The following is a 19,081-nucleotide window of genomic DNA, read 5'->3' as shown; positions in this document are numbered from 1 at the left end:
GACAAAGTACATTTTGAAAAGAAGTTCTTTATAAAAATATCAATTAGTGTTAGGCCACACAAAGTGCCACAGTACTTTATATGGAATACTGCATTGATTTGCTGTCAAGACAGAAGCGTTTGATTGTCAACTTTGGGTTTAATAATTCTGACTCTCAAAATTACTTAATTCTTCACATGCCATAAACAAGTCAGGCAATCCAACTCAGGGATATAGGGGAAAACAAAAGTCAACTCAACACATCAGTAACATCAAGGAAAGAAGACTTTTACAGCCCTGGAAGAGGACATTTAGTCTAAGGTCTCTTTGCTGGCTTTATGAAAGAGCCATCTATTTAATCCCATTTCTCTGTCCATTTCCTAAAGCCTTTTGATTTTTGATTTAGAGATACAGCACTGAAACAGGCCCTTCGGCCCACCGAGTCTGTGCTGACCATTAACCACCCATTTATACTAATCCTACACTAATCCCATATTCCTACCACATCCTCACCTGTCCCTATATTCCCCTACTACCTACCTATACTAGGGGCAATTTATAATGGCCAATTTACCTATTAACCTGCAAGTCTTTTGGCTGTGGGAGGAAACGGAGCACCCAGAGGAAACCTACGCAGACACAGGGAGAACTTGCAAACTCCACAGAGGCAGTACCCAGAATTGAACCCGGGTCGCTGGAGCTGTGAGGCTGCGATGCTAACCACAATTTATCCAGTACCATTTTCACCACTTTTTCTGGCAGGGCAACTCATGTTCCAACAATCCTCTGCATATAAAAAAAGTTCTAATTTTGTCCCTTTCATTTTTGGCGATAAATTTATTCCTTCTAGTTACTGATTTACTGACTAGTGAAAATAGTTTCTCCCCATGAACTTCGTCTAAATCCTTCATAATTTTGAATAGTTTCAATAGATCCAAAGTTCCCCCTGATTTCTCTTTACTACGTGTGGCTTGTTTATTGCACTGCATGGTCCCTTTAAGATTGTTGTGCATGTGTGTATTTTAAGGGGAACGTTTGTTCCCTGCGTGATATGTTACGATTGCTGCGCTGCCATGCAGCTTAGAGGGAGCATTGATCAGGTTTGCTCTTAAACTTCCCTATTCCAGAGAAAAAAACCCTAGTCCCTCTAGTTATTCATTATAACAAAAGCCTCCAGTCTCAATCTTCTTAGTAAAGCTTTCATGTACTCTCTCCATGGTCTTGGCATCATTACTACAGCACCTACAACATTGGATACAACATTGTAACTGCAGCTGCACCAATGATCTGCAGGGCAGTGAAACCAATAAAATCTTTACTTGAAATAAACAAACAAAAGACATTGAGCAAACCATATCACAAAACGGAAAACATGTAGGCACCGATTTTGCATGAGACCTTATTACTACTTTGTCCTCAAGTCAAATGGCAAGAACTGCAACATTATTGTTGCCAATATGAAGAAACACTTAATATGCTTAAATAAATAAGCAGTTCTGAAGTCATATCCGACTCGAAATATTAACTTTGTTTCTCGCCCTACAGTTGCTGCCCGACCTGCTGAGTATTTCCAGCACTTTGTTTTTATTTTCAGATTTCCAGCATCCGCAGTATTTTGCATTTATTAATTTAGTATGCTGATGTAACATTCCTGCCACACAGAAAGTTGAACTATTGGGTTAATATCTTTGGAAAATATCGAGCAGCTCAGAGTAATCCAAATACACCAACTGTTCATCTACTGATATTGCCAACAGTAATTTTCAGGACAAAGTATTCACTAACTGAAGGCATACAACGCACTGACATTTCTAACCAGCACTCAAGTCAACAAAATAGCAGCTTCCCATGTCAGCATTTTCATGTGTCATCAAGCCATAGATCAAAGGAAGGAAACATTAGCTTGTACAAAACCCATCCAAATTCTAGGCTAAAGCTATTGATTTATGGGCTCCAGTGAGGGCAGAAATGGAGGCAGACTGGGTCCGAAAATACCAGTTCCGGTTGGCGTGTCTGTTTTGCGACACCATTTCTGGTGCTGTTCACCAGAGTGGGGGGAGAAAATGCCACCCCAGGGTCCCACCGCCCATCGGAGTGAGCGAGGATGGCGGCCGGCCCAATCAAGGGGCCGGCAGCTTGGCAGCCTCAGCAGTCTAACTGCTAGCGGTGGCCATTGCGGAGGCTGCATCACCAGTGAGAGGACATTTCAATGGCAGGGTGCCATCGAAGAATGGTGAGTTTGGTTGGGGGAAGCCAGGGCCAGGCAGGCAGGCCACGGTGACTGGCAGAGGAAAACGTGCACTGGCAGCGCCGTTGCCAAAGGGGTGACCACTGCCGGCGGGGCTGCTCTGTGGGCCATAGAGCACCCATCAATGAGGCTGGCCCCCACCCCGGAACCAGGGTTTACCTGGAAATCTCTCTACGCAGTGGTGGGCCCTCCTGGCGGGAAGTGGCCCTTAATCGCCCACCAGGCTGCCAAGATTCGCACCGCTGGCAATATGCCATAGCAGTGGGAAGACACGGGCTCCCCTCCGGACACCTTCCCCCACCATATTGCCAGCCCTCCCATCTCCCAGCCCATCTCCAATGGGCTGGGAAAATTCAGCCCATAGTTTCTAAATACACTGCGTTTCCGCTCAGTGTAGCTTTACGCATCGGGGCAACATCCGAGATATCCCAAAGTGAGCAGCGTCACAACTGTTCACCAAAGTTTTCCTGCAGATTCTGAACTCAGGTCTAATCTTTAATCGATACATTTCTGCTACATTTGTTAGGACTAAAAACTGTTTGCACACTCAGGACAAAAGTGAACATAAATTAATGCAGATTGCCAATGAGAAATTTACTGGATATGCATTTAAAATAAAACCACTGATTATTTATTTTCAATGCAGGTTTCCCAGTCAGGACCGCATTCTGGGCTTTGGCCCCTGTCCTCCAGGGCAGCTTGGGATCTGGCTGCAGGAGTTGGAAGGAGCTAAATATTCATATGAGAGTGAGAAGTGCTTCTGTAACACTGACATAATGAAACCTGGATTTAAATGTATTGTTTCCCTGTATTTGAGGTTTCCCCAAGTCACTGAAGAACTCTTTTTAAGAAATCTGCAGAACACTCTATGTGCTCAGTACCCATATTTTCCCCCATATTCACCACCTGTTTTTTTCTCCTCCCACCCCCCCCCCAACATTGACCACCCAGTTGTTACCCATCCGAGAAAATCCCCATTACTACACTTGTTAGTGGCACCCTCAACCTCCTTCCTGTACTCGCCCCACCCAACAGCTCTCTCTCTGCAATTCTCCACCTATTAAAAATATAAGAAATAGGAGCAGAAGTAGACCATATTGCCCCTCGAACTTGCTCCGCCATTTAATACAATCATAGCTGATTTTCTGCCTCAACTCTACTTTCCCACCCACTCCCCATTTCCCTCGATTCCTTGAAGAACCAAAAATCTATCTATCCTAGTCTTGAATATACTCAATGATGGAGCATCCAAAACCCTCTGGGGTACAAAATTCCAAAGATTCAGAAGCCTGAGTGAAGAAATTTCTTTTCATCTCAGTCATAAATGATCGAATCCTTATCCTGAGACTGTGTGCCCATGTTCTAGATTCCCCAACCTGGGGAAACAATCTCTCAGTGTCTATCCTGTCAACTCCTTCAGAATCTTCTATGCTTAAATGAGATCACCTCTCGTTCTTCTGGGCTCCAGAGAGTATCGGCCCATTTTACTCAATCTCTCAACATGGGACAAATCTTTCATCCGAGGAACCAATCTAGCGAACCTTCGCTGTACCACCTCCAACACAAGTGTATCTTTCCTTAAAAATGGAGACCAAACTGTGCAGAGTACAGGTGTGGTCTCACCAAAGTCCTATACAATTATACCAAGATTTCTTTATACTTGTACTCCAATTCCCCTTGCAATAAAGGCCAAAATGCTATTTGCCTTTCCGAATTACTTGCTGTACCAGCGTGCTAACTTTGTGTTCCTTGTATGAGTACACCCAAGACTCTGAAAGTCAACATTTATGAGTTTCACTCCTTTTAAAAAATATTTTGCTTTTTTTATTCTTACTACCGATGTGAATAATCTCACACTTGCCCACATTATATTTCATCTGCCACCTTTCCCTCTCACTTAACGAGTCTACGTCCCTTTGCCCTCCTCACTGCTTACATTCTCACATAGCCTTGTATCAGAAAACTTGACAACATTATTCTCGGTCTCTTCGCCTGAGACATTAATATAGATCATACATAGCTGAGGCCCAAGCACTGATGCATGTGGCACTCCACTAGTTATAGCCGGTCAACTTGAAAATACTCAGTTCATCCCTACTTTCTGCTTCCTTTTCAATTTCCAATCCTCCATCCATGCTAATATATTACCCCCAACTCCATGACCCCTTATCTTGTGTACTAACCTATTGTGTGGCACCATCTCGCATGCTTTTGGAAATCCAAGTATATTACATCTACAGGCTTTCCTTTATCTACCCTACTTATTACATTCTCAAAAACTCTAATGAATTTTTCAAACACAATTTTCCTTCTGTAAAACCACATTGACTTTGTCTGATCATGCTATGATTTTCTAAGTGCATTGTTAAGACTTCTTTAATAATAGATTCCAGCATTTTCCTGATGACTGATGTCAAGCTAACTGGACTGTTGTTCCCTGTTTTCCCTTTCCCTCCTTTCTTGAATAGTAGTGTTACATTTGCCAACTTCCAATCCACTGGGACTGTTCTAGAGTCTAGGAAATTTTGGAAAATCATAATTACTGCATCCACTGTCTTTGCAGTTACCTCTTTTAGAGCCCTAGGATGCAGGCCACCAGATCCTGGGGAGTTATCAGCTTCTAATACCTTAAGTTTCTCAAATACTTTTTCCCTGCTGATATTAGTTACCTTAAGTTCCCCACTCTTACTAGCCCCTTCAGTTTCTCGTACACAATTTGTGTCTTCTACTGTGAAGACATATGTAAAATATTTGTTCAAAGTCTCTGCCATTTCTTCATTCCCCATCGTAATTTCTCCTGTCTCTGCCTCTAAGCTACTCCCCTCTTTTTTTTTTATATACTTGTAAAAGCTCTTACAACCGGTTTCTAAAATCCTGGCTAGTTTACTCATACTCTATTTTTCCCTTTTTAGCAACATTTTGGTTACCCTTAGCTGGTTTCTAAAACTCTCCCAATCCTCAGGCTTGCAACTATTCTTCACAATATTATAAGCCCTGTCTTTTAATCTAATACTATCCTTCATTTCCCTAGTAAGCCACAGGTGGATCTTTCTTGCTGAGTTTTTGTTTTCTTAATGGAATGTATTTTTGCTGAACACTTTGAATCATTTCTTTAAATGTTCCCCACTGTTTATTTACCCAACAAACCTCAGCCAGCTCTCCCCTTATACCTATGAAATTGGCTCCGTTTAAGATTCCTATTTTGGACTCAAGTAGATTGCTCTCAAATTTAATAAGGAATTCAATTATACGATGATCACTTTTTCTCAGAGGATCCTTTACTTTGAGATTACTAATTAAACCAGCCTCATTTCACAATACTAGATATAAAACAGCTTTATCCGAGTTGGTTCCACCACATATTGTTCCAGAAAACTGCCATGAAAGTATTCTACAAACGTAGCTTCCAGACTACCTTTGCCAATTTGATTAGTCCAGTCTAAATGAAGATTAAATTCCCCCATGATTATTACATTGCCTTTGTTATAAGCTCCAATTATTTCTTACATAATGCTCTGCCCAATGATGTAACTAGATAGGGGGCTTATAAACTATCCCCACCTGTATTTTTCTACTTACTGATCATCTGAGTCAAGATTCTTTCTTACTCTTGTCCTTATGTCATCCTTTACGATCAGGGCTACTCCTCCTTTTCCATTTAGCCTGTCTTTTCAAAATGTGTACCCCCTGGAATACTTATTGCCAACCTTGGTCACCTTGTAACCATGTCTCTGTAATGGCAATTAGATCAAACCCGTTTATCTCTATCTGTGCTGCTAGTTTGTCGATCTTATTAAGGATGCTTTGTGCATTCAAATAAAGGGCCCCTAATTTTTTTTTTAACTACTTTCTTTGCATGGACCTAATTCACTGGTGAACTATTACTTTAAACCTTCTGTCCCTTCCTGTCCCACTCTGCCTGTCTTTACTCAAATCGTTACACAGCTCTACTGCCTTGACTTTCTCTTCAGATTTCTAAATTTCCCTTCACCTAACCACCACCATCCTTTTTAGTTTAAAGCCCTATTCATAGCCCTGATTATACGATTCGCCAGGACACTGATCCCAGTCTACTTTAAATGGAGCCCATCTCAATGGTTCCCTCTTTCCCAGTGTGCCATGAATCGAAACCCCTTCTTCCTGTACCACTTTGAGCCACGTGCTTAATTTTCTAATCTGCTTGTCCCTAAGCTAATTTGCACGTGGCTTAGGTAGTAATCCAGAGATTATTACCTTTGAGGTTCTGTTTAGTAATTTAGAACGCAGTTCCTCAAACTCTCTCCGCAGAACCTCTTCTTAGTTCTACCTTTGTCATTGGTTCCTACGTGGATCATGCCAACTGGATCTTCCCTCTCCAAATGTTTCTCCAGCTGCAAGGAGATGTCCCAAACCCTGACTCCAGGCAGGCAACACAACCTTTGAAACTCCCGGTCTTGGCTGCTGAGAACGATATCTATTCTCCTGCCTATGCTACCAGCCGTGGATCAGTTGGTAGCGTTCCCGCCTCTGAGTCAGAAGGTTGTGAGTTTAAGTCCCACTCCAGGAGTTGAGCACAAAATTCCTGGCTGACATTCCAGTGCAGAACTGAGGGAGTGTTGCACTGTTAGAGATGCTGTCTTTCAGCTGAGATGTTAAATCGAGGCCCCGTCTTACCATCTCAGGTGGATTGGAAAGGTCCAATTACACTATTTCGAAGAAGAGCACTGGCATTATACCCTGGTTTCCTGGTCAATATTTATCCCTCAATCATAATCACAAAAAAGAGAGATTATCTAGTCATCATAATGCTTCCTGTGCACAAATTGGCTACCACATTACAATAGTAATTGCACTTCAAAAGTACGAACTGGCTGTAAGTGTTTTGGGATGTGCTGAGTTCGTGAAAGAGGCTATATAAATGTAAGTCTTTATTCTTTTTCTACCGTTACCACATTTCATTTTACTTCCCATACTTGAATGCCTCCTGCATCATGGTGCCATGGTCAGTTTGCCCATCTACCCTGCAGTCCTTGTTCTTATCCACACAGGCAGAAAGCACCTCGTATCTGTTGCAGAATAACCAGGGCTAAGGTTCCTCTGTCAATACATCCTGGATCCCCATACCTGTCTGACTCACAGTCACACCCTTCTGCCCCTGACCACCGACCACCTCTAAAGTACCACTTAATCTAAAGGGCGAGACTGCCTCCTGGAACAAAGGGCTGAATTTCACTGCGGACTTTGAGAACCCGACATCAGGATCAAACGGGGGTCTTGAGCCCGCACTTACCAGCAGTGGGAACACTCACCGACTTCCCAGAGGTGGTCTCCTAATTGGCCACTTCCGAGCTTGCCATCCAGTTAAGGATGGCACGCAGGATGTAGATGCTGCTAGTCCAATCAGAAAGCAAGCAGCTTTCAAACCTCAGCAGCCCCAACGATTCTCCGGGCTCTGCAGCCACTGCGCTGTTAATATATCTTCAGTCCTCTTCAACGATGCTCCAGGCTTTGCAGCCGCTCCGCTGTTTATATATTTTCAGTCCTCTTCTATGATGCCCCAAGCTTGGCTGTCACCGTGCTGTTTATATACCTCCAGTCCTCTCCTGCAATGCTCTAGGCTTTTGTCACTGTTGTTCCTTAGTTGCCTCACACAGCCTCTCTCTCTCCATTGCCACTGTCAGCACTGCCTTCCTAGTGCTGCAACAAGCCAAAATTTTCCTCCAGTGCTCCATATGCGAATTGTACTCTCCCGCTCTTCCTAGTCTTTGGTACCCAGTCTATACGTCCACATCTTGCAAGTTCAACTTGTAAATTTAGAGTACTGTGCATGGTGTTACGACCAACCGCTCAAGACACAGCCCCCAATCAAAATATATGATTCTGATTGTGGTGGGAGAAATGCACTAATGTTTCAGTCCCGCCCCTCCACAGGTCGTCTAACATATCATTTTAAACTTTCCAAATTAAAGAAAAACCCAGCCAAATTGTACCATCTATTAACCCCTGAATGAGACTAACCAAACCAAGTGTCTTTAGATCAACAAATTAACTGTTTAATTCGAAAAACTAAATTCTTAAACACTATTGAGATATAAAGAACATTTAAAACAGAAAAAATTAGTGTCCTTGCAGATTTACGCTCCTGCCGAAGTGGAATCTTCCAATGTGGAACAGTTCAAGGTTGCTTCAAGTCCTCACAGTGTCCGACGGGGGGGGGAATAAAAGGTTCTTCAACAGTAGAACAGTCCGCCATCTAGTTCAGCAGTTGAAGTGATGCTTTTCTTCTCCAGCAATGAATTCAGCAATTAACAAATTGCAAACACTTATTAATGAATCGATTTGGCTTTAGAACTTTTGAAGGATAAAAGATTGTTGCAGTCTAACTTCCCTTTCCTTGAGTTTAAATTATCAGAGATCTCTGTTCTGTTCATGCTGGTCCAGCTGTTTGTGTCTGTTAACTGTGTTGCAAAAGCCAGTTTATCGGCTAGTTTCAAACATCAATCCGCAACATTGTATCTTTGTTCTTGTTCTCCAAATGGCTTTATCCTACGGCAACGAGAATGCACATTTGATACTGGCTGTATCCTACGGCAACGAGAATGCATTCTTCAACTCCGTCCCTGGAGCTTGCTGCCTTAAAGCAGTACTGATCCTTGTCCAGCCTTAAAGGCACTTCGCATACTTCCCAGAAAAGGAAAAAAACTACAGGATCATAACAATGGCTCTGGTCTTCATATTATAAAAATGATATAGAGGCACAGGTGAAGATGCAAAACAGATTTACAAGGATGATACCAGAACGGAGAGGTTATACCTATCAGAAAAATTGCACAGGCTGGAGGTCTTTTCTCTGATGAAGAGAAGACTGAGGGGTAACCGGATAACAGTCTTTAAGAGTATTAAAGAGTTTGATAGGGTAGACTTAGATGTTTCCACTTGTGGGGGAGAGAGACCATAACTATAAAACAGTCACTAATAAATCCAATCGGGAATTCAGGGGAAACTTCTTTACCCAGAGAGTGATTAAAATGTGCAACTCGCTAACACAAGAAGTAGTTGACAAATAGTGGAGGTGCATTTAAGGGGAAGCTAGATAAACACAAGAAGAAAAAAGAAATAGAAGGTCATGCTAATAGAGTTAATGAAGAGGGGTGAGAGAAGGCTCATGTGGAGCATTAAGACCGCATGAACCAAATGGCCTGTTTCGATGCTGTACATTTTATGTAAGTCTATATTATAGGCGAGTGTTGCACTAGTGTGTTAAGTCAGTGGTACTTTCATATAATAAGCTTGGAAAGGATATAAGCCAGTGGAAAAAGAAATTAATCTCTTATGTGCCTTCTAATAATTGCTTACCAATCTATGAATAAGTCACCTGTCATAACTCTACCAACAGAGGGAGAAAAATGCTTTTTAAATGGGAAGTAAAGTAATTTTTAACCTAGTAAATTTACAAGTTAGATGATGCTGTATAGTAACTCGCTTAATGCATTAACCATTATAACTTACAATTTCCCCTACTGAATTGCTCAACTTAAAACTAGATAGTGGAGAAATGAATGAAGGATGTTGCTCCTATAGCAAGATACATTACCATAGACGAGCATTTAAATAAACCAGACTGACTGTAAAATTCTTTGCAAAAAATATTTATATTCACACAGCCAAACAGAAATCCAATTTCCTTCATAAGGAGTGCTTATATCATACTACATGTTGATAAGGTATTACAACAGTGGAATTATTCAGAGTTATTCTGAAGCTAATAAGGGACGGCAGCTTGATTTACCACAAGGCTGTTAGACTGTAAACCTACCTGCTTTTGGGTCCTCATTTAGCCGGCTATATTTAGACTCGTCCAACTTTGTCCTGCACTTCTCAATGGGTACCCAGACATATGTCTCTGGACACAGCAAGTCAGATGGATGGTACTGACCCTAAGGAACAACAAAGAAACATTAGTTATAAGTTACACAGTTACATTTTGAGTGATCTAATTATTCCAATTTATGAAAACAAATGGAAGAAAAATTAGGGAACATATGAATAATTGTAAAAAAATGAAATAAAAATTGGTAGAAAAAGTGCTAAAATATACAAAATTTACATGAGTGTGAAAAACATCTTTAAATAAATAACATTTTTGTTAGTGCAGTGTTGTTGCGCATGATGCTTTTAAGTTAAGGAAAAAATGATGTCTTTTTACCTGACGCTGCAAATAATTTATATACACAAGGTTCATGACACAGCAGATTTCCAACCTATGTGGAGTTTTATGCAGTCAGTCACCCTTGCATGGAAAAAAGGAAAATCTGAAAGCTCACCAAGGTCTCTCTCAAACCTTGCAGCATACACATTAACAGCAGCATGAATAAAAGATTAGAAGCAAGATCCCTGCCTGCCACCTTTGGCAGGATATAGTACATGGTTGATGCAAGGGAGAATCAAATCAGGAGAAAGGGATGGGAAAATGTAAATACTGAAACCAAAGAACAGAAAAAACTTGTATGTTTTATAATGCAAACTGTTAGGAAGACATGATCAACAATACCAGTCTTTTCTGTTATGACTACCATAAAGTTGATTAATGAAATTTAGTATCAGTTTGAAATATATACATTTCTATATACAATTAGAATTTTTGTTGTATGGTCCATACTTCCTATATATGTCCAGTGTTAGAATTTTATAGTGGAAAACCCATGACTGGAATTTTCCCAAATTCCAGGTTGTCCTACCGCTGGGACAGAAAGTGATCCCGAGCCCGGATGTACGGTGGGACCCTGGGCAAGATATTACCGGCGAAGGCCAATTAAGAGGTCGTCGTCGGGAGCGCTGTCCAACTGAGGACGGCAGCCTGCCTCTCACAGCTGCAGACCCAATTAGAGGGCCGGTAGCTCAACAGTGCCACGGATAAAAGTTTCAAGGAGAAGAGGGCGCTTCAATGTTGAAGCTTCCTCGAAGGCTTGGTAAGGATTTTTAAAATTTAATATGCCAGGGCCAGACTGGCAGGTCCCTGCGATCGGAGTGCTGCACCCTCCAGCGGTGGTGCTGGAGCCACGGGGGCAGCCTTTGCCACCAGGGGACCCCTCCCTGGGCCATGGAGCGGTCATAAAGGAAGGGCCCTACTTCCTCATCCCCTACCGGAAACCCTCTAGGAGGTTACCATAGTTTAGCTAGTGGTCTCCCCACCTAATGTCAGTAAAATGCCAGTGGGGGGGGGGGGGGGGGCAGGAAATGGTCGTTAATTGGCCTTTCCCACGTTGAGAAAATCCATGAGGCCGTGAAGACGCTAGGCTCCCATCTTGATGCCTTCTACTGCCAATTAACAAGGCCTGGCCACCTTCCAACCTGTCTCCAGAGAGCAGGTAAAATTCAGCCCCATATGTCAACGGGTCACAATAGAAAACCATATCCAAATGTGTTAACATTTCAGAGTCAAGAACCAATTAAATTACTCAATACGCTCTTTAGAATAAGTTTTGCCCACCATTTTCACTGCATAACTGAAATTTCTATTGCCCAAATTAATGCTATAAACAAAAATCTTAAAAATTACATAATTCCACAATAATGCTTAAAGTTATCTTTTGAATATCTGCTTTTTTTTTAATACTTCATTGCAGTTTTTACTTGTAGGTCACAAACACTTCCAAAAGGCCTGGTCTTGCGCTTGATATTTTTGCCAAGAGTGATCATGCTGTTACCTAAAGGTAGGTTCCTGTAGTCTGAACATGTGCAGGGAATGCAATTTCCCAAGATGCATCTGTAGCATTTAAACTGGCCAAATAATAGAATATTTCTCTCTCAACTGTATAAAAACCAGTTGACCAAACCACATTACCAATGAAGCTAGATAAGCAAGAGTATGCACATATACATCAATAATTTCCTTAGTAATCAAATCAGTAAGTATATCTGAACCATGAAGCTCATAATACTACTGGCATTGCCCTACATTGCTCAGTCAATGGGACCAAAATTCCAAATAAATACCTTCACGTGGGGAGTTTCAATTCAGTACTTTGCTGCTTCAGAGATGAATTCCCGAAACTTAAATAAAATAATGATATGTTGTATACAATTTTAAAAATACATGATGGGAACTTCCATTATCTGCCATATTGGAAGTCTCTCTTCTGGATGGAAATTGCTGCATAATTAAGTATCCCCAAATGTTCGCTTTACTTATGTGGTATAGCAATACCCCAGGCATTGGAATGAAAATAAATATATTCTTGGGCTTGATTCATGTCAGGCAGGATGAAACTTGTGTTAGCATTTTGTACAAAGGTTTGTTCTACAAAAAAAGTGTGTTCATAATGGAAGTTCCACATTTGTATAGAGTGCAGGTTATATTTCTAATTCTTTGTTCAGCCATGCTTCTGCAAATGGCCTTCTCAAATCTAAATCTCTCAGCACTTTTGAGTAATGCATCATGCTCCCCCTCAATCTTTCATTATGGAGCAGAGGCCATGGAGATGCCCAAGTGCCTTTTTACTACATAGAATCATAGAAGGTTTACAGCACAGAAAGAGGCCACTTGGCCCATCATGTCTGATCCAGCCGAAAAACGATCCACCCAGTCTAATCCCACCTTCCAGCATTTGGTCCGTAGACCTGCAGATTACGGCACTTGAGGTACATATCCAGACGCCTTTTGAATGAGTTGAGGGTTTCTGCCTCTGCTACCCTTTCAGGCAGTGAGTTCCCGACCCTCATCTCCCCTCTAATCTTTCTACACGAGTCCTTCCTCAGTATAATGGCAAGCATTTCATATTTCATTATTTAGGATGGCGCTGTGGATTTAATGCCTTTAATTATATCTAAGCATACAAGACTCACATTAAGATTAGGCACAAATCCACAAGACTATTGAAGCAAATAACAAAATGAAATGAACTTTTGAGTTTAAAATAAATTACTTGAGTGCAATTAAACAGTAATATATTCTGAATGTAATTTATTAATAATCAATTGAGAATTATCAATTTGCAAACTGATAGTTTTGCAACTGCACAGCATCAATTATGCATTTCATACTGGGCACGAGTGTCTGCAATGATACAAATACTAGCCAAAATGTGTTAGAAAAGTAGTGGATAGATAGAAGTGGCTTCAAGGCTGCAATTTCCCTGGGGAAGGTCAGATAAAGTGCTTTCTGCCATCTGATCAAATTACTGGCCTGGTATTTACTGTTTTGTGTATAATTAAGAATTAACAAATAAATTTTGCAGAACAGTTACGAATTTGATTCCTGAATGAACTAACAAGGTGCCTGGTCCAAACATAACAATTAAATTATACACTATCTATTGACTTACAATTTAATTTCATGAAAATTCTATTTCAACTACAAATAACTAAACCTATTTTCAATTACAGGACATTTCATGTTTTGCCTCCAGTTTCTATTTTCAAGGAAAGTAATACAACTTTTGACTTGCCATCAAACTCAATAAAAGAGTTTAATCTAATTTTTTAATGTTGGCTTTGATGTTGAAATTCTTTTCCATGGATCTGCAATTTAGGTTACTAGCATTTTGAGAGGTGGGGGGGAAGAAAAGGCCACTTTATCTCCTTGGCGCCTGAAAGTTGCAAGTTAGAAGAAAGTGGCACGCAGCCTAAAATGGTTACAACAGAACTATAGTTTTCAGGTTCAATAACTGTATTCATGCTTTAAACTCTTCCACAGGAATTAGTGTAATCCTCTGAAAACAAAGCAGGGTTCAGTACAGAGGTGGCCCTCCGGAGTTGGTTATTCCTCAACTGCAGTTAAAAATACATCTTGTACAACAGAACCATTTTCTTTAGATTTTAATTTTTTTCGCATGCTTTATTCCAACATGATTCAGTTTCCTCAGACACACCTTCAAAATGGACGGCTTTATGATAAAACTCAGTTAAGAAAATTAATTCAGCCCTGTTGATTTTCAACAGAAGATGGGCTGAGCCAGAGGTGGAGGTGGGAGAAGTTACGGCTGTGGAAGTAGGCAGTTTTTATGGTGGAGAGGACATGGGTTGGGTACTCAGCTCAAGGCGAACAGTCTAGTTGAGCCCGAGACAGTGGCTGGGGTGGAGATTGAAATCAGAAGCAAGGGTCCAGCTTTTTTGGGGGCTGAAGACCATGGCTTTTGTCTCATCGATGTTCATCTGAGGAAATTGTGGCTCATTCAAGAGTGGGTGTTGGATAAGTGGCTGACAGCTATGCAAAATACAATTCAAGATCATTTTAGTACTATTATGAACTTTTTCAAATTAGTTGTATTGTTTTCATTGCAATCTGCCATTTGTTTCCCTAACAAGCCTTGAAAGTCTGCTTGTGATAATCATTAAACATTGTTCATAGGACTAGAATTTTTTTTCCCAAGTGAGAAGGATAGCTAACAAAAAGCAAAAACTCCTCTTCAGAATCTAGAGTTTTCATGTTTGTCTAGATAACCAATGAGAAGAAAGAGAAATGTATTTGTATAAAAAGAAATTTGGAAATTTTCTAGACAGCCTGCTCAATAAGTGAGAATTAACAATAAATAGCAGCAATTATAGACCCAAAAGGAACAGAAACCTGCTGAAAAATAGGGCTATTACAAAAACAAAAATGTGAATAAGAGGTGGCAACAAAACAGCTAGTAGTACTGGGCTACATTGTGTAACATTTGTCATCAGATAGACTCTACTACTGTTATTCTTGGAAAAATTTATTTATCTTATTAAAATGATAAATAATACTGCTTCAATATGGTTTCCATTGGCCTGAATACATTAAAATATAAAGCAGAAGAATTTCATTAAACTTCAGCAATATTCATCTGGAAGCAAAGCATCACTTCAATTTACTCAAATTCTGTCTTTGCTGTGAAAGAGGACACCAGTAGATTCTCTTTAATAAACTTAGTCAAGGACTTTGTGGCCCCACTCACTGATTTCATTACACTAATGTAGATTGACTTAATTATATTCCAGGCGAATGCTTTGCCTCCTTTGGCTAGTAACCCAAGCCTGCTTATTTTGACTAACACTGTTGGGCAGTTAGGAGCTAGCACACAATGACAGCAGAGGGTGAACAGTATAGATCACTAAATCCAAACTGGGCTCACTAGTGTGAAACCGAAGTGTTTTAAAGCTAACCACCATAAAATTACATGAAAGAAGTTAGTTCAGTTTAAAGAGCAACCAGTGCACTCAGCAGACTGTGTATTTTTAAGTTGCTTTCAGTCCAGGTTGGTTGCCTGTTTTGTGAAGATTTCTGCTGCTTTGTGATAATTTTCACAGACTTGCACTATCCCTAAGTAACTTTTTTTCAATGAGAAAAAACTAGCTGTTGCAACAATTTCTGAAGAAAAACTGAACCTGATGTTGCTCATAGATAAATTAAACAACTTCAGTACATTCCAAGCATTAAAAAATCTACAATATCATCTTGTTTGTATTTTGACTTGGTTTCCAAATTTAAAAAAATACTTGGGCCTGAAATATTTTGTTAATTTGTCTAATACGAACGTGAGCCTGTTGTGTTGCTGAGTGGACCATTCAGATCCTCACAACTCTATTTCTAGCTTACAATTAATTTCTCTTCAGCTTCACCACCACCACCCCCCACACTCAACCCTAACTAATTAAATTTCCTTTCCCCTTTGCCTGCAATCAATACTGCAGAATACCAACTATTTTGCTTTTAACATTTATTTTCTTATACATATATGGCTTACATCTCAGTAAACTTCTGTACTCAGTAATTACCTTCACGATTACTTCTTTTGTTCTAAAATATATTTCTGAAAAGTCATGTTATTCAAACCATTTGTGTATATGTTTCAAATTACATCCTCAACTCTCGACAATATCAACTGTGATTAAGCCTCAATTTTTTTTTATTAAAGCAACCAAAGTGTCCACTAGATATCTTTAAAGAAAAAGCAGGGGGGTGGGGGAGGGATAGAAAAGTGTCAGTGAAATTTGGGCTGCAGGAGGATCCGAGTCTGCAGGGATACTTAAGCAAATACAGCAAAATACCTGAAGGTGAAGACATGGGTATCTGGAGGGACAGTGGTTATAGGGGGCTATCAGGAAGAAGTACAGCAGGATCAGCAAGGAGGTAGAAATAGGAAGGGCTAAATAGTTAACAGCAGCTATTCGCTACACTTGCACTTATCCACAGACTTGCTTTTGTACTACCGAGGAGCAGGGCAACATGGACAGTAGCTTCCTGATTTCCAAGTTTAACTAATCCTTTGGGCGGCAGTGGCGCAGTGGTTAGCACCGCAGCCTCACAGCTCCAGCGACCCTGGTTCAATTCTGGGTACTGCCTGTGTGGAGTTTGCAAGTTCTCCCTGTGTCTGCGTGGGTTTCCTCCGGGTGCTCCGGTTTCCTCCCACAGCCAAAAGACTTGCTGGTTGATAGGTAAATTGGCTATTATAAATTGCCCCTAGTATAGGTAGGTGGCAGGGGAATATAGGGACAGGTGGGGATGTGGTAGAAATATGGGATTAGGGTAGGATTAGCATAAATGGGTGGTTGATGGTTGGCACAGACTCGGTGGGCCGAAGGGCCTGTTTCAGTGCTGTCTCTCTAAATAAAAAAATAAAATAAAAAATATGCATGTGTGGATGAAGCAGCTGTTGTCCAATCTACTCTTTAATAACAGTGAATGTGAATCGGAGTCTTTCAAAATGGCTCCTGGGTAGTCAGCTCCCCAGGGAGTTCCTTACTGTGCATCTCTATCCTTGGCAATCTGCTGCCATCCTATGCCATTTCTCTCCAATCTCCTCTCTTCTAACTGTTTAAGTTCCTCTGGCTCTGACAATGGGTGCATTTGATCCCTAACTACTAGTTTAAACTACCATTGCCCATTCTCCGATCATGCTCTTTGTTTTCCACAGCAAGCAGTGGAACTTTTCTCAAATTTGGCTTCTAAATTTCTGGACTTCTCTAGACATCAAGATTACGCTTCTACACTGGACTATACCGTAAGACATAAATTTTAAAGTAACTGATCAGCTTACAGCTCTTCCTCCACTGCTGTTTCCTGCTGAGTCTGTGACTCGCCTACTGGCTTTTCAGCTTCAGCCACAATCTGGTTCCTGGCCAGAGAATCACTATTCTAGGCCCTAGTACTTTTCTCCGCCACTTCTGGATCTTATGGTGGCTTTCAATTTTGCCATCAGCTTTCTGCCCCACAATTAATTCTGTACACATCCTGGATCGTCATTCCCATGGAAATATCTCCATTAGTACAACCTCTGATATTCTGTCCTTAAAATAGCTTCTGGACTTCACTCACCCGCGACACCTATCGCCGATCTTGAACAGCAGTTGATGCTTATTGCCGACTCCATCCTACCTACGTTAACTTTATCCCAACATGGAACCTCTGACTTCAACTCTAGAATCCCCCTATTGTCTCCTCTCTAATCCTTATTTACTACCAGGATGTATGCATCTTAACAATTGCAACATAATCAGGCTTCCATAATTAAGCTTGGCCTGTATCCTTTTGCATGTGATTTCCGCTTTTTTCACTTCTTTTCTCTTTGACCCTCCTAGGCCGCTCTCTTATGTTATCATGGTCCTTTCATTTTACTCCTCTTGGATACTCTGCACTCCCAAATCCCTAACCCAACCCCAAATCATTTCTCAACCTTCCTACTCCCATGTGGCCATTCTAGGCTTGATACCCTCTTCAATAATCTACAGTTTCCCGCTGTGCCTCTCTTGGCATCCTCTGAATGGCCCATCGAGGCACGTGTCACTGCCTCCTTACCAACAGCAACCCCAACTACTCCATCCTACTCTCTTGCTGACATTCCTGAACAGAAGATCTAATGAAGGCTAATCTGGTCAACCTGTGCCCCATCCAACTCAGATCCTGACCACCCCCATGCTGATTCTGTGGACTCTGCTAGCGGATCAGCTATCACCATTCCTCTCCACATCTTCCTACAGAATTTCTGTTCACTTGTGAACGATTCACTTGCCATCCATGAACTTTGTGGCTGATTGGATTGACATCATGGCTTTCACGGAAACCTGGCTGAGGATCTTGACACCTTCCCCAAAATGAAACCACCTTGCCAGGCTATACCTTCCGCCACTTGCCTGCCCAGACTATCGTGATGGCAGGGTGGCTCTTATCACCAAACTCACACCTTGGTCTGTCTCCCTACTCCTCTGGCACTTTTTCCTTCTTTGAGTATCTCACCTTGTTCCACCCCTCTCAGCTCTTATTTAAAATATTCATTCTCTATCATCCATTCAAGTACCATAAAAATTTTCTCACCAAGCTATCTTCACTGCTTTCCTCCCTCAACCTCTGCACTAGCAACTTCTCACCCTCAGTGATTTCAATCTCAATCCATCATGCTCTCTCTCTCCTCCGAGTTCACTGCCCTCCTATCCTCCCTTAGTCTCTCCCTCCATTTCAACAACCCAAAACATATTCAAGGTCATCCCCTTGAACTAGCCATCTCATGTGGCCTCGCTACTCCCATCATGCCAATCAGGGATACGGCCATCTCTGATAATTTTCTTGTATAACTCTCCTTCCTCCACCCACATCCCCCTTCCAACCCTACTTTCTTCAGTGTGCTCACTGCAAAAAAACTCTCTCCCAATTCACTTACAACTGTACTTGTAGAGTCCTTTGGCCCTCCATTCACCATGACATTTCTGCAGTGATGGATCCCCTCAACCGCACCTTAACCTCCATCTTTGATGCTCTAGTTCCCTATAAAACCATTTTTCTCTGGTTCCCTGGGATAGTCCATATCTCCGCTTTTTAAATTCCATGGGACACAGGCTTGAAAGATCTGGCAAACGACGAGTTTATCCATTTACCGCTAGATCTGACTGGACCACATAAAGCACTATCGGATCCTG

The 19,081-nt window shown here is 41.3% G+C and overlaps 1 protein-coding gene across 5 annotated transcripts in view; it reads right to left on the bottom strand.

The window, feature by feature from the left end:
- Positions 1–19,081, bottom strand: part of LOC137380662 (arginyl-tRNA--protein transferase 1) — a 297,262-nt gene that overhangs the window by 55,083 nt on the left and 223,098 nt on the right. For 4 of the 5 annotated variants that reach the window (XM_068052848.1, XM_068052847.1, XM_068052849.1 and 1 more), the window contains one exon: positions 10,023–10,143. In XM_068052848.1, the coding sequence (XP_067908949.1) occupies positions 10,023–10,143 (121 nt within the window). Of the gene's footprint in view, positions 1–8,312; positions 8,753–10,022; positions 10,144–19,081 lie in introns of those variants that run through there. The other variant, XM_068052851.1, reaches the window with a different exon arrangement.

The sequence above is a fragment of the Heterodontus francisci genome, chromosome 20 (assembly GCF_036365525.1).
Source record: "Heterodontus francisci isolate sHetFra1 chromosome 20, sHetFra1.hap1, whole genome shotgun sequence".
NCBI classification, from domain to species: Eukaryota; Metazoa; Chordata; class Chondrichthyes; order Heterodontiformes; family Heterodontidae; genus Heterodontus; species Heterodontus francisci.
Note: the sequence above shows the minus strand (reverse complement) of the source record. Positions and strands in the feature narration are given on the sequence as shown.